We start from the raw sequence: 13,011 nt of genomic DNA on the forward strand, positions 1-13,011 counted from the left end.
GAACACATCAAAAACATGGAAGAACATTATACAACTGTAAATGTGCTTATCACAATTATCAGTAAGTTCATATTACTGTCACAATTTCACCTTTAGAAGGCCATCTTGCATTAGACCTTCAGCTGATAAAAGCCTATTCAGTTTGATTTTTAGGCCTTAAACATGTGAGGAATAGAGTGGCTATAATTTAAAGTGGAAGAAGGAAGTGGTCTGAAAACCAAAACCAAATGCTATGCTGTGATTAATCTGAAACAAAACTTCAACAGTCTTTTCGCTTATTCTATTTACAAAGTATCTTCAGTGCTTACCGTAAGACATATGCATCTATGAGTTAGATTTTTTCAGCAAGCTGACTATTTAAATACTCTTAAATAAACTGCTTCCAACAACAAATCAAATATGCCTATCTATGACAATACTCTTTAGATATTTAACGCTTTCCTATAAAAAAAAATCCCTACAGGTCCATCCTGTTCGAGACCACTGATGCAACTTGGAGATGAGAGAGGTACTTGGTGCTGAGATGGACATATTTTCCTGTGTCCTCTGTGGGCAAAGTTGCTGAGATCAGCTCATCAGCACACCTGGCAGGCTCTCCCTGGTAGGTCACTGCAGAACTGGGGGAAGGCCTTTAAGTTTCCAAGATGTATCAATGATAATACTTTCAGTTTTGCTGCGTAGTACAGACTAAGGCTGAACAATTAATCAAAAAGTGATCAAAATCACAACATGGCCAAGTGCAATATCCAAATTGCAGGCGCTGCAATGTTTTGATAAGGATACAATGTGTAAATGTAAATTTGTAACACCATGAAGTACTGTAGCACTGCGTAGATGCCTTGGCTTACTAATTTTGCTCTCCAGATGTAAGAAAACATGTTTGTTTGGTAAAACAATGAAAATTGTGATGCAAAAATGATCATTCCCACAAATAGTGAATCATATTGCGATAGCAATATTTGTCAAAACCGCAGTATGTCTTTTTTTGTTGTTGTTCAGCCCTAGCATGGACATAATACTCAAGGAACACAGATACTAAAAAGTACCATGCAGGTGTAACATCATATCAACCTCCAACTACTGGGACGAGTCCCTCACTGAAACTTGAGTGGAGGGAATTTTTGAGGTGGCCTCAAACTCTCTGTCTGGCTCTGAGGCCAAAGTAGCCTTGAGAGAAAGAGTTTCTCAGACAGCAGAGTTGGATACAAAGCGGATCCTCTGGGAGTAGATGAGGTCAATGAAATATAGGATCATATTGACGTTGGTGAACACTGCCACCACAAGCTTACTGTCCCAAGGACAGTTCCCCCGTGGGCAGTCATCAGGACGAGTAGCAGTGCCATACTTCTTGTCGAAGCTGAAGATGGGCCACACCAGGGCAGTACTGAGGTAGAGTATCACAGCAAAGAAGGTGTAGACAACCACAAATCTGTCAAAGGGGAACCTCAGGGCAGAGGTCCTCCCCGATACTGTCAGAATGATCACAATCACAGTGACGGAGAAGCACAGGCTGTACACCACCACACAGTATTGGGTGGCAATGAAGAGGTTGTACTCGCTGTCGTTAGCCAGGGCTCCGAAAATGATGCAGGCCACAAAGGCCTGCACCACCTTGAGTAGACCTGACACAGTGGCCATGTAGCCCACCACGGCCCCTGGTTTGGCCCGAGTTAGGAACACCTCAGCCCCGTAGGGGAAGCAGCAGACGCTGGAGCAGACGGTGACAGCAATGCGATAGTTTCTGACCTCACAACCCTCTTCGGGGCAGTCCGTTTGGAGGAAGTAAACAGGATAGACCACAGAGGCGGTGATGTACATGAGCGTAGCCAGCATGGCAAAGGCCACAGTGAAGTTGTCCCAGGAAATGGGCATACAGCTGTGGAGCCGCGTAACATCCATGGTGAAAACTACTAGTGTGACAGCAAAGCAGAAGCACCATACAAACATGCAAAAGGTCCCATAGGTGGCGCTGTAGCCTGCACTGTGGGACACTAGGGCCATTATGGTGCAGCCAAGTAGCAGCTGGCATATACGGGCTGCACCTAAAGGTGATAAGACAGCTGCCTTGTTGAGGTAATGGTCTCCGTGAGGGTCCATGGTGTCCGCTACCCCGTGCACACTGCTGATTTTGCTTGATTAAATCCTCGACCTTCTGTTCTCTGCGGTGGTGTCCTTGTGGCCTACTCTTCTCCTTCCTCAGAGACCTCGCCCTTTTCTTGGTCGGCTTTTACAGATGGCGCTTAATTACAAATCTCTGTAATTTTTTCCTGCGTGTCCTTTGTAATTACTGCAGTGTGCTTGAGATCAAATTACATTCAGACACTATGATGGTAGTTTGTAGATTAGCTCACAGCAGTCAAAACCATTTACTTTGGATGTAAAAAAAAAAAAAGATTTTCTTTTAGATGCTCTTGATGAGGTATTTAAAACCAGTGCTACCAATTTTAAGCCTGTGCTGTGTTTGTATTTTCAAGTTTCATTTTCGTACCTCAAAAAGTCCTTTTTTTTTTTTTTTTTTTTTTAGTGTTTTTTACAGTGTGAAGACATTTGCAGGATGAGGTGGTATATTACCCTAGTCCAGCTCAAAGTTTGCTGTGCATGTCCTCAGATACCTTTGTCTCCCCTTGCTCACTCGGTTGGATCAGCTAGTTGTCCGCTGTGTCTTCTTTAAAGCTCAAATTGAAAGAATGTGCCGTCCAATAAGTCTCCGTCTAGAAGTCATATCCAAAGAGAGACCAGTCTTCCAACAATAGGCCTCAGCGCAGAACAGGTGGACTAGTTTGTTGTCCTGTCACTCAAGGTCCATGTATTTCCTTGACCGCAGGCCCCTAACTCCCAAAGGCAGTCAAACTGTTTAGCCTGTCTCTCTCCTGCTCTTCTTTCTTTCTACCTTTGCGTCTTCAGATTTGATCACCCACTCTTTCTTCTTCACATAAACACTCCCTCTCTCTCTCTCTCTCTCTCTCTCTCTCTCTCTCTCTCTCTCTCTCTCCCTCTCTCTCTCTCTCTCTCTCTCTCCTGTGTGTTAGTATGTGCTCAGCGGCTTGCCAAGGGTGGTGCTTTAAATGAAAGTTTGCGCTGAGCCCTGGGTTACAGGCCTCACCAGCTCTATAAATAGGGGGTCTATATTCCACTAAGGGGTGGGGAGGGAGGCTACACACAAGCACACAGGCAGTATGGGGAGTCGTATTTCTGGGGAGCACCCAGGGAGGCTGAGTCAGAGCTCCCTCAGAGAGAAACTGGCATTTATACACAGGGTAATGACAGGGAGGGAGGCTAAGACTCCCATTAGAGACAGAAATTACATACAGGTCCAGAGGGATGATTATAACTGAGTTGGGTCTTTTTTTTTAAGTTCTGCATGTGAGAGGAAAATGGAAATGGATTAACAGTTGCTGAAAATACTGTAACCTGCTACATTAATGTGTTGTGGTTTTTCAGAGTAACTATGTGATTCTTACAGCAGCCCATTGCTTAAAATGCTTTTTGAATTTGGTTGTATAATCACAGTGGATGTACAGTCAGCAATATATCTATTTAGAGACACTTGTGACAGGGACCGCTGGGAGCTGCTGACCTGCAATTATGCTACATATTTTACTATTGTGGGTTGATAGGAAAAGAATAGGAATAATAGGAATAGTAATAGAAACAGGACAAAAACAAGACACCAAGAAAATATTTACCTTGAAATATCTGTAATGGGTCTTTTCTTTTAGGTCTGATACAAAGACATGCAATCAACACAAAGAGAAAAAAACAGCAATATATTTACAATTTACAAAGAATCACTTCTCTGTGAAAATAGCACTTATAAATATGATTTACATAACAAAATAAATATGTAAATTACCAATGTAGCTTGAGTTTTTTTCTGTTAAAAAATATGTTACAGAATAAAATTACAATTAGTAATACCTTTCCTTCTCTGGCGTGATGTGAAATAGAGGTCTTTTAAAACATCATTTATAAGACATCAGTACATACAACATTGTCATTATATTAATAAAAAAAGTGATTTCTATTATGAAATATAAGAAGGGAGTTACAATAGTGAACACTTGAAAGAACCTTTACAAATACTCAAAAAAAAAAAAAAAAAAAAAAAAATTATACAATGCACAATATTTGTCTCCCTTTGAATGCACATTGCATTGGTTCTGAGGATTGTTGTACTACTGAGGTGACCTAATGTGAAAATCACATCCTGACACAAATGTATACCCTGTGTTTGGGTTTGAACAGCCCTCTTCTGGTGATGCAGCTGGTGTGTAAGAGGTATAGACTAGATGTAATGGCACTGTGGTGTGTATAAGTAGTGATGGACCTCGGAGTGTCTCCAGGCCCGCCTTAGCACCACAATCGGTCTCAAACATTGACTAAAAACTGGTGTGAAACTACAGCTGGGCTTCATGGCATCATCATAGCTAACCAAAAAAACATGCCACTCTGTCCCTATTACTGTCCCTATTACTGTTTTCTTTTATCCCATATGAACATAACATTCTTCTTTTTTCACTCTTTCTTGAATAGGAGTGACAAATGCATCTTACATTTGCTTATATTGAAGCTCTAGTTTCAGCGACTATTTAAAATAATATAATTCAACCTGGTCTGCATTTGTTGGACTTGTACAAATGTCATATTTTACAAATTATATGTGATTGTGTGTAAGAACAACATATCTGGTGCTATGCCTTAAGCTGTTTAGAAGAGACCTGGGTATCTAATCTCTCTCTCTCTCTCTCTCTCTCTCTCTCTCTCTCTCCATATCATTTTCTTTCTCTCCATTATTCCCTACTGTCCTAGAGGTAAATACAAAAGTTCCTTCTGTCTCTTCCTAATCCAGTGCTTTTCTCACCATTTCATGTGTGCCTTTTTGCCTCAATGTAGGCTGTTGTGTGATGAGATGTAAGAGGAACCTGACTATAAAAAACAGTTTAAACAATCTTATATCTTTATACACTCTATAGAGACTACTTAACAAAAAAAAAAAAAAAAAAAAAAAAAAAAAAAAAAAACAGCATCCTTAAGTCATTGTGGCAGTTTGCCTTTTTTTTTTTTTTTAACAATGACTAAATAAAATCTATAGAAAAGGATGAAAGTTGTGTAAAAACAAAACAACAACATCAATGAGCATCCTTAAAACTGGATTACATTCGTGATCTTTTTTTCTTTTACAAGCAAAAGATAATTTAAGAGGAGAGTAGCAGAGAGGTGTGCCTTGTCATGGTGGCATGTAGCCCCTGTACTTGTCACCAGTACCGGGTTGTAAGGATTTGGGGACAGATATAAGCCCCTGTGTTTGACTGAGGTTTGGGCTACGGTGAACAGGAGGTCACAGGGGGACAGGCTAGATACAACGGGTTGCAAGGTGAGGAGGGGTGGGGTTGGAGGTATCAGGTGTGGGAGACTGGCCAGACAGACCAGCCAGCCCTGCTTGGGCTTAGCTTGGAGTTATACCGTGTGTAAGTGTGTGTGTGTGTCCCTTTAGCTGCCACTGCTGAGCATGCCCAGTAGCTTGCTGGGGTCCATGCCCTGCTGCTGGGCCATCTTCTGCACATCGAAGCCCATGTGCATGAGGAACTGGATGACGTTCATCTCCTGTCCTGTGAACTGGTCTCGGATGGTGGGGCAAGTGGGGTTGCAGTGTGGCCACGGGCAGCTGTCAATAAGGTGCACAGGACAGCCCTTGGGTGGGGTCTTGTTGTTCTTGTTGCTTTCTTGGAGGCTGCGGTCCCAGCAGTGGAGTGCCCGGGGCAGGGAAGTGCCTTTAACCTGCACATCAATCCAGTAACTAGAACACAACACAAGGGGGCGCTGTCAACTCACAGAAAGAAAAGACACACAAACTCTCATTTTCCTCTGACAAATGTGACGGAGGGGTTTGACATTTAAATAATACTCACTTTCTTGTGATAACTTCATGTGAGAGACAGGCTGGAGCAAACATGGCCCTGAGAGAAAAACAATAGCTTAATTCTACCTGAAACAATACTACATATTATATATTTTGCTGAAATGCAGGCAGTAGTTCTTACGGGACATCTTTCAGTGTGTTCCTTAGCTCGATGCCCAGGTTCTGGATGTAACGCCACTGGCCCTCCTGCACAGGCTGGCCAGTCAGCTGGATGTTGTCCACAGTCAGCTGAGCCTCATCAAACAGCCACTGGACCACAAACACAGGACCTGTGCAGAAAGAATAGACAGCAAGAGAAGCACAAGATATAACACAAACATTTGAGAGCTTGTATATTTGCACAGAAAAACAACAAGGCCAAATACTCACTCTTTATTGATGGGAAGACTCGATATCCAAAGAAACAGTTCCACTCCTCTCCTTCATGTGTCTGCTTACACTTCTCTGGTACCACTCCTCCCCAGTACCTGGTGAGGCAGATGAAAGGTCAGGGCAGAATATGCATGTTAACAATACTCTTTGTAACTACTACCTCATCATTTGACAGCAGCTGCTACTGCATGAAAGTGTGCCACAATCATGACATTTGATATAATTTCCTGAAAGTAACCAAAGGCTCTCATACTTGATCCCTCTCTTGATGGTCTCAGTGGGGGCGCAGCTGACAGCGTCGACACAGTCAGTGCAGTGGTACTGCTTGTTGTCCAGGAACCAGCCAGAGTCGGATAGTCCTCGCACCTGTATCCCAGTGTGGCCAAGACCCTCCAGCAGCTCTGCTACCCGGTCCACATTCAGCAGGACCCCGGTGCCACCCGCACTGCAGGCAGGAATATGCACAAATATTAATGAAACACAGGCAAATTTGTATTTAAAATCATAGGGGGAAAGTGGTTACACATAGTTGAAGCTTCACAGGTGAACAAACCTGCTTCCTGCTAGTAGTAGCACCTTGGCGTTATCCAGACCTTTGTTCAGCAGATCCTTCACAACCTCTTGAATAATCAGTGAGCCCATGAAGGCGTAGCCACCTACACACAATGCAAAGAAATAATGTTTCTAATGTTTGCAATAACAATGCAAACATTAGAAGAGCATCTGAAACTATAATTCTGGTAATTCAATCACAGCTTACTCTGCTCTGTCTTGGCTGTAGCGCCGCTCCACACGTCGCTGGAGCAGTAGGGGAGGAACCTGCACAAGCAACATAATGTCACTCTTACCTGCTTATAATTACAGTATGTGGGATATTACAATTGCCAGCAATGATTAAGCAGCCAATGCCAACACGTAAATACATATATGCACACAAACACACACACAAAGGGCAACTTACACCATGTTGGCATTCCACCAGTGAGGGTTTTCCTCAGGCAGTGGAGACAGGATCCCTGTTCCTGCAGCCAACAACAAGGAATAGATGAACATGTATTATTAGTCATCCTGACACTCCCAGACACATCCCATCTTCCTCCTCATCAGCACATGGATTACAGTTATTACACCACAATAAGAGAGTGAGGTGTCTGTCCCTACATCAGCGGGCGCCAGGTAGCCCTGCACTGCAGCTTCATTATGACTGGGTGTCGGTCTAAATAACATTGCACATAAGCACAGATAGAGAAAGACATGACCTTCTCATTACTGAGGCTTTACAGTGGGATGTCTGCGCTTTGTTCATTGTGTTGATGGGAGTGGGATCAGACTTTGCTACCGTTCCACAGGCAGGTTTTGCTCCATGTTGTGGAGTAAGCGTGGTGCTGATGGGAGAGTAGTGAACTACAACATGGCAGTCTAGCTGTCTCTCTATGACACTGACCTGTTTTGGTTTGGGGCCACTTGGATGAGCTCATCAGCCTCCTCATGGTCTCATACCGGCTGTCACAGTTCTCTTTATTGAAGCAGTACCAACCGCCTGGATGTAGATACACAGACAAAGACAACATTGGAGTCGGGTATTGGCTAGGACCTCACGACACAATGCATATCACAATTAAAGGGTCATGACACACTGCTATAATACTAAATTGTTATTTAAATGCAACCTACTGCATAACACCTGTGTGGACCAATGAAATATACAACATATTATTTGATAAATCAGGTAACAAGTTGAAACAAAACAAAAACAAGCACTCAAAGCAATTTAAATCTAAATTCCCACTTCAGTTGATTAAAACCAAATTATGCACTTTACACACACATAAACAATACATATCAATACAAGGCTCTAGAGAATGATACAGCATTACAAAAAATAGTATTGTGATACTCAGCTATGTTGATATTTTATATTTACAGCATGTATATATATATGTGTGTGTATATATATATATATATATATATATATATATATATATATATATATATATATATATATATATATATATATATATATATATATATATTTTTTTTTTTTTTTTTTTTTTTTTTTTTTTTTTAATTAAAAGAGATTATTTAATCAGCATTTTTGGTACTTTATTGTCAGTATGTTAATGCCAAGCTACACACACCAGTCCTGAATACTGACCTTCTAGGAAGATCAACCACCGTCTGCTGCCTCGGGATTCTTTCAGATAGTACCTACAACAGGCAAAAACATAGTACAGATCAGCAATGCAGCAAATTACAGGTATAAGGTAATCTGTGAATAATGTTAGAACATTCTCCAAAGTTTATTTAATATTGCCTGCATGGCAGTCAAATGATAGAGTTGTTCAAATGCGCTATGTTCCATTTTTATAACACAGCATATCTACCTATCTCATCAAGAGAAAAAGGACGTAACGTTAAATGCTGAAAGTATTGCCCTCACTGTTTCTGTTATCAGTGACAGTATCCAAGCATGAAGGAAAAACACACATGACATCATGACTTCAATTCATACAAAGACGTCTTGTTTCTTTGTTGATTTTTATCTATGTAAGCTGAGAAAAAAAGGGAATACCGCAACATAAATTCAGCGAGAATAACGAGATGGAGGCCTATATTTTCCCCCTGGAAACCAATCTCGAGATCAAATAGGAGCTAGGAGAAAATATCTTGGCCCCTATTCTGCTTTGAAATGTCATCCTCACGTTCAGTGTGTGTGCCAAGATTAAGTAATGTACCATCATATCCTCGTCTGCTACTCTGAACTCACCGTTCTTTAACAGTGTCCTCACACACAACCTGGATTAAGTCATGGTTCACAGCCATAGCAATGAAAAGATAAGATACATAGAGAAATAGCACAACTACATTTGGTTCATGCAGATGCACAGATTTAATTCTGTTTGATTTTTATTTTGCTTAGAACCCACAAATCCCTGAGATAATGCCTCTGTAGTTGGACCCCCAGGGTAGCTAAAGTGAATTTGGGGTCAGATGTTCAGTCAGTTCTGAGCCAGACTGTGAATGCCAACAGTGGCTGATGCCTGACAGAGTACACGAGATGTGTGCTGTATGTCGTCAGCCCAGAAGAGGGCAATGCTATCATTATTGTCCCCTGCTGCCAGATCTACTCCTGTCAAATGAGTTGCTTTCTTTCAGCAGGAGATTTGCTCAATACCAATACCAGGAAAAACTCACCAGAGTGTGTTGTAACATACAGCTCTTTAAAAAAAAAAAGCTCTCCTCAGAAGGTAGAACACCTATTGTCATGAAGCAAGATGCTCCAGTTGTGTCTCTGTGATGCTGGGAGATGTTTTTTCAACACTGGTGTATCCACCCGACTTCAACCGATGACTAAACTCTAGCGATTGCCAAAAACATTGCAGCAGCATTAAAGAAAACAGACTTGGCGGAGGCTCTGAGCTGTTTGCTCAGACACTGAATCACACTTTGGCTGCATTTAACGTCTTCTACTATTATTGAGAGCCACAGTCAATAACGTAGGCTGAGGACAGTGCACTTTACTTCCAAAGAACAAAGTGAAGGCAGGCTTGGCAAGCTACGCAAGCCAGGATGGAAAGGCACTCCATCGACCCACTCATTTTAACAAGTCCAAAGTTTAACTCACTTTATTGAAGAATTTGAGGTGTTGTATCCTTCTTTCTGTACACAGTTGTACAGAATACTAGTTTGTAACGTGCTGGCTAGCTGGTAGCTGGGTGGATTAGCATCTGGACAGACAGTGGTGAATGAAACAGCCATCTGCCAGCAACTGTCCCCTGTACTGTCCACATTCTGCATCCCCAAAGAGCTAAGAGCTTTACCTCACAACAGACTGCTCTCTCCGCCAGGCACTTCGGGCTTTAACGCAGGAATTAAATAGCATACTAAATCCATAAAGACACATGTATATCAAAACCCATTTCCGCATGACAAGTCTGCCCTTCACTGAACTGGTCTAGGATAAGCCTAGTGCGGATAGGCATAAAAGCCCCTTGATATGCCATATACAACATAATTCACCATTTATAAGATATCAGTAATTGCAAATAATGATCTGCACAACACAACAATGATATATAATAGTGCTTTTCAATGTAACATCTCTTATCTAATGTGACCATTCATCGTGGTTACAACTTGTACAACATTTATAAATTTTATCTCCAGTGACACAATACATAATGTAGACAGTTTTCAGACACACGTGAAAGTCACTGAAACTCCTTTAGGGACGTGTAAAGACATATATAAAGACATGTAATATAGGGAGTAATAAGTAATAATAAGTAATAAGACAAATAAGATATTCTTCTACAACAGTCTTTTAGGTGTTAAGGCCAATCATAACTTACTTTGGATAGTATAGTTTTTATGTTATAATTATGATAATTAATGTAACTGTATGATTGAGCACAACCAAATGGGGCAGAAAATCACAGTCTACATGTGATTAACCATTGTCTGTTGTGCTCATCTGTTTGCTTTTATTACACAATAGAGAGGGAGACAGTGGATCTGTCTGATATTAATACGCTTTTAGTGCCATGGCTTATCCTTCTTTAGTAGGGAAATCGTGCAGGCCAAATGGATTTGTGCTTAATGACAATGTCAACAATGAAAGTCACTGCAAACAAATGTTGATAAAATCCATAGTAGGCCTCATTGTTCACATCTAAAATTATTTCCTTAGGAGCTGTCTTAGAGGTAACACTGCCTGCTGCCAGCCAGAGATAATTCTGTATGTTTCTGGCACTGAGTTTCCTACTGTTAGTGTGCTGCATAAGGCAAGTAAAGAAAAAACATACGGTGAAACTATATTTAAATATAATTCAGTAATGTGCGCGCAGGGTGCAATACTAATTCATCAGAGAGAGAGAGAGAGAGAGAGAGAGAGAGAGAGAGAGAGAGAGAAGGCGAGTGGGGTGGGGGACAGACAATTGGAAACCTAAACCCTAAACTTTCTGCAGAGCAAATCCTGCATTCTAATTTGAAGAAAAGGAAATGAAGCATAGACCATGTGGCTATCCGCATATTTCACGCTTCGCTGACGCAAAGCAGCTGTCCATCTTATCCCGAAACAGTACGATCATATGCTGGAATAGGCTACTCTTCTATTTTGATTCCCCTCCCGCCCCCCAAGTTTTTTCTGTAGTTAATATTTGTTTTGTGAATTACCCAGAACAAGCCAATTTCGAACACTTGCAATAAACCGATTCCTTTAAATACAGACACTTAATGCGTGATATTGTCTCAGGCGCTCAATCCTCAGACTCTGTTTGGTCTAAACATGTTTTCCTCAAACCAGATACATGCGGGTCACTCGGGGCTGCGCAGGGTGGGCTGCTGACCGTTTTTCAACCGCGAGCACTCGGGTTCAAGTCAACGCGTTGGTAAGCATGCGCCCTACGGAAGTGCCGTGGAGCAAGACACATGATTCCTCTCAGCCCCAGGGTGCTGTGCTGTAGTTGCAGCCTGCGCTCTGACCTGAGGGTGACCCATCCTCCCAGCATCAATAAATTGTCGCACCGTAATTAGCATTATTATGTGTCAGTACTTACCCCGCAGGACTTCCGTCGTTGCAGGTGACGGATGTATTTTCTAAAAAGTTCAACTTCATGTCATAGTCGAGCTTCTGGGCCGAGCACGGGTAGAGGGACTGCGCAAGGTTCTTCACTTGTGTCATGAAGTTGTCCATGTTCTCCTCAACAGCGGTGAAATCCAGAGGAAAGCTCTCCGTGGTGTCACCCCGGTCCGCCCGGTACGTGGGAGGGGATGCTGCCCGTCGTGGTTGTGGGTTGCGACCACCGCGGAACCTCCGTGCGCAAAGAGCTCCGGACTGCATCAGCACCAGCAGCAACACTGATGAAACCATTCTGATCGCTGACATCTTATCCCCGATCAGCCTGCAAGTTTAGATGTCCTTTGTCCAAATGTCACGTCTCTTCGAGGAAGCTGAAGATTTTATAGCTGGAAACGAGAAAGAGACGATAATTACGCACGGGGTTGGAGACGCCAACACACACTTGTCGCCTGCTTCCAGGAGCGCATGAGTTAAATCTCAACTAAAACCAAAACTCCTCTTAGATCAATCATAAATTCATCCTCTGTATTCTCTAGATCTTTTTAGCCCTTCAAAGAATAGTCCTACGCTTCTTGACCCATTTGTCTACCACAACGTGAAGCGGTGTTGAACCAAGCGCACAAGCTTGAATGACAACACTCATGCCATGCTCTTGTATTTTATTCAAACTTTCCCCCCTTGTGTGTCCGTCCAGCCAATCGCAGTAGCGGGGCAGGACTCAGGGCATGATCAAGCGTGGCAGACTACCCCCCTTTTTAATTTATAGAGGGGAAAAAATGTCCATGCGTTGGTTCTTTTGATCCGCGATGTTTTATTTGATGTGGTGGCTTTTATTGGCCTTGAAATGCCTATTTCCCATTCCACCACAAATTTATGGAGTGAGAATAAGCATCTTGTTACACACTTGCCTTAGAATCAAGTGGGAAAATACACAACACGTGATCAAAACTCGTGCAGAACTGAATACTGACAGTATTGATTTGATTATTATTATTATTATTATTATTATTATTATTGTTGTTTTCATAATCATCATCATCATCATCATTATTCACCCATTTATCTAATTTTTAAACTTCTTGAGGTGATAACACTACTGTCTTGATTGGTTCCATGTTATGTCATTTCAGTTCTTAAA

The 13,011-nt window shown here is 41.9% G+C and overlaps 2 protein-coding genes across 2 annotated transcripts; both read right to left on the minus strand.

Annotated features, from left to right (window-relative positions):
* Window positions 1-1,185: 1,185 nt before the first annotated feature.
* Window positions 1,186-2,103, minus strand: myadml2 (myeloid associated differentiation marker like 2). The gene has a single exon (XM_030058622.1). It carries the CDS (start codon window positions 2,095-2,097, stop codon window positions 1,186-1,188), a length of 912 nt encoding a protein of 303 aa, XP_029914482.1. The 5' UTR covers window positions 2,098-2,103.
* A 3,119-nt stretch (window positions 2,104-5,222) lies between these two features.
* Window positions 5,223-12,482, minus strand: notum1a (notum, palmitoleoyl-protein carboxylesterase a). The gene is made up of 11 exons (XM_030058429.1): window positions 11,851-12,482; window positions 8,448-8,500; window positions 7,737-7,832; window positions 7,254-7,314; window positions 7,053-7,111; window positions 6,846-6,948; window positions 6,546-6,737; window positions 6,290-6,387; window positions 6,042-6,189; window positions 5,910-5,957; window positions 5,223-5,797 (listed from the first exon to the last, which is right to left on the minus strand). Exons 1-11 carry the CDS (start codon window positions 12,177-12,179, stop codon window positions 5,491-5,493), a joined length of 1,494 nt encoding a protein of 497 aa, XP_029914289.1. The 5' UTR covers window positions 12,180-12,482; the 3' UTR covers window positions 5,223-5,490.
* Between the last annotated feature and the right edge of the window lie 529 nt (window positions 12,483-13,011).

This window comes from Myripristis murdjan, chromosome 8 (assembly GCF_902150065.1).
Source record: "Myripristis murdjan chromosome 8, fMyrMur1.1, whole genome shotgun sequence".
NCBI lineage: Eukaryota > Metazoa > Chordata > Actinopteri > Holocentriformes > Holocentridae > Myripristis > Myripristis murdjan.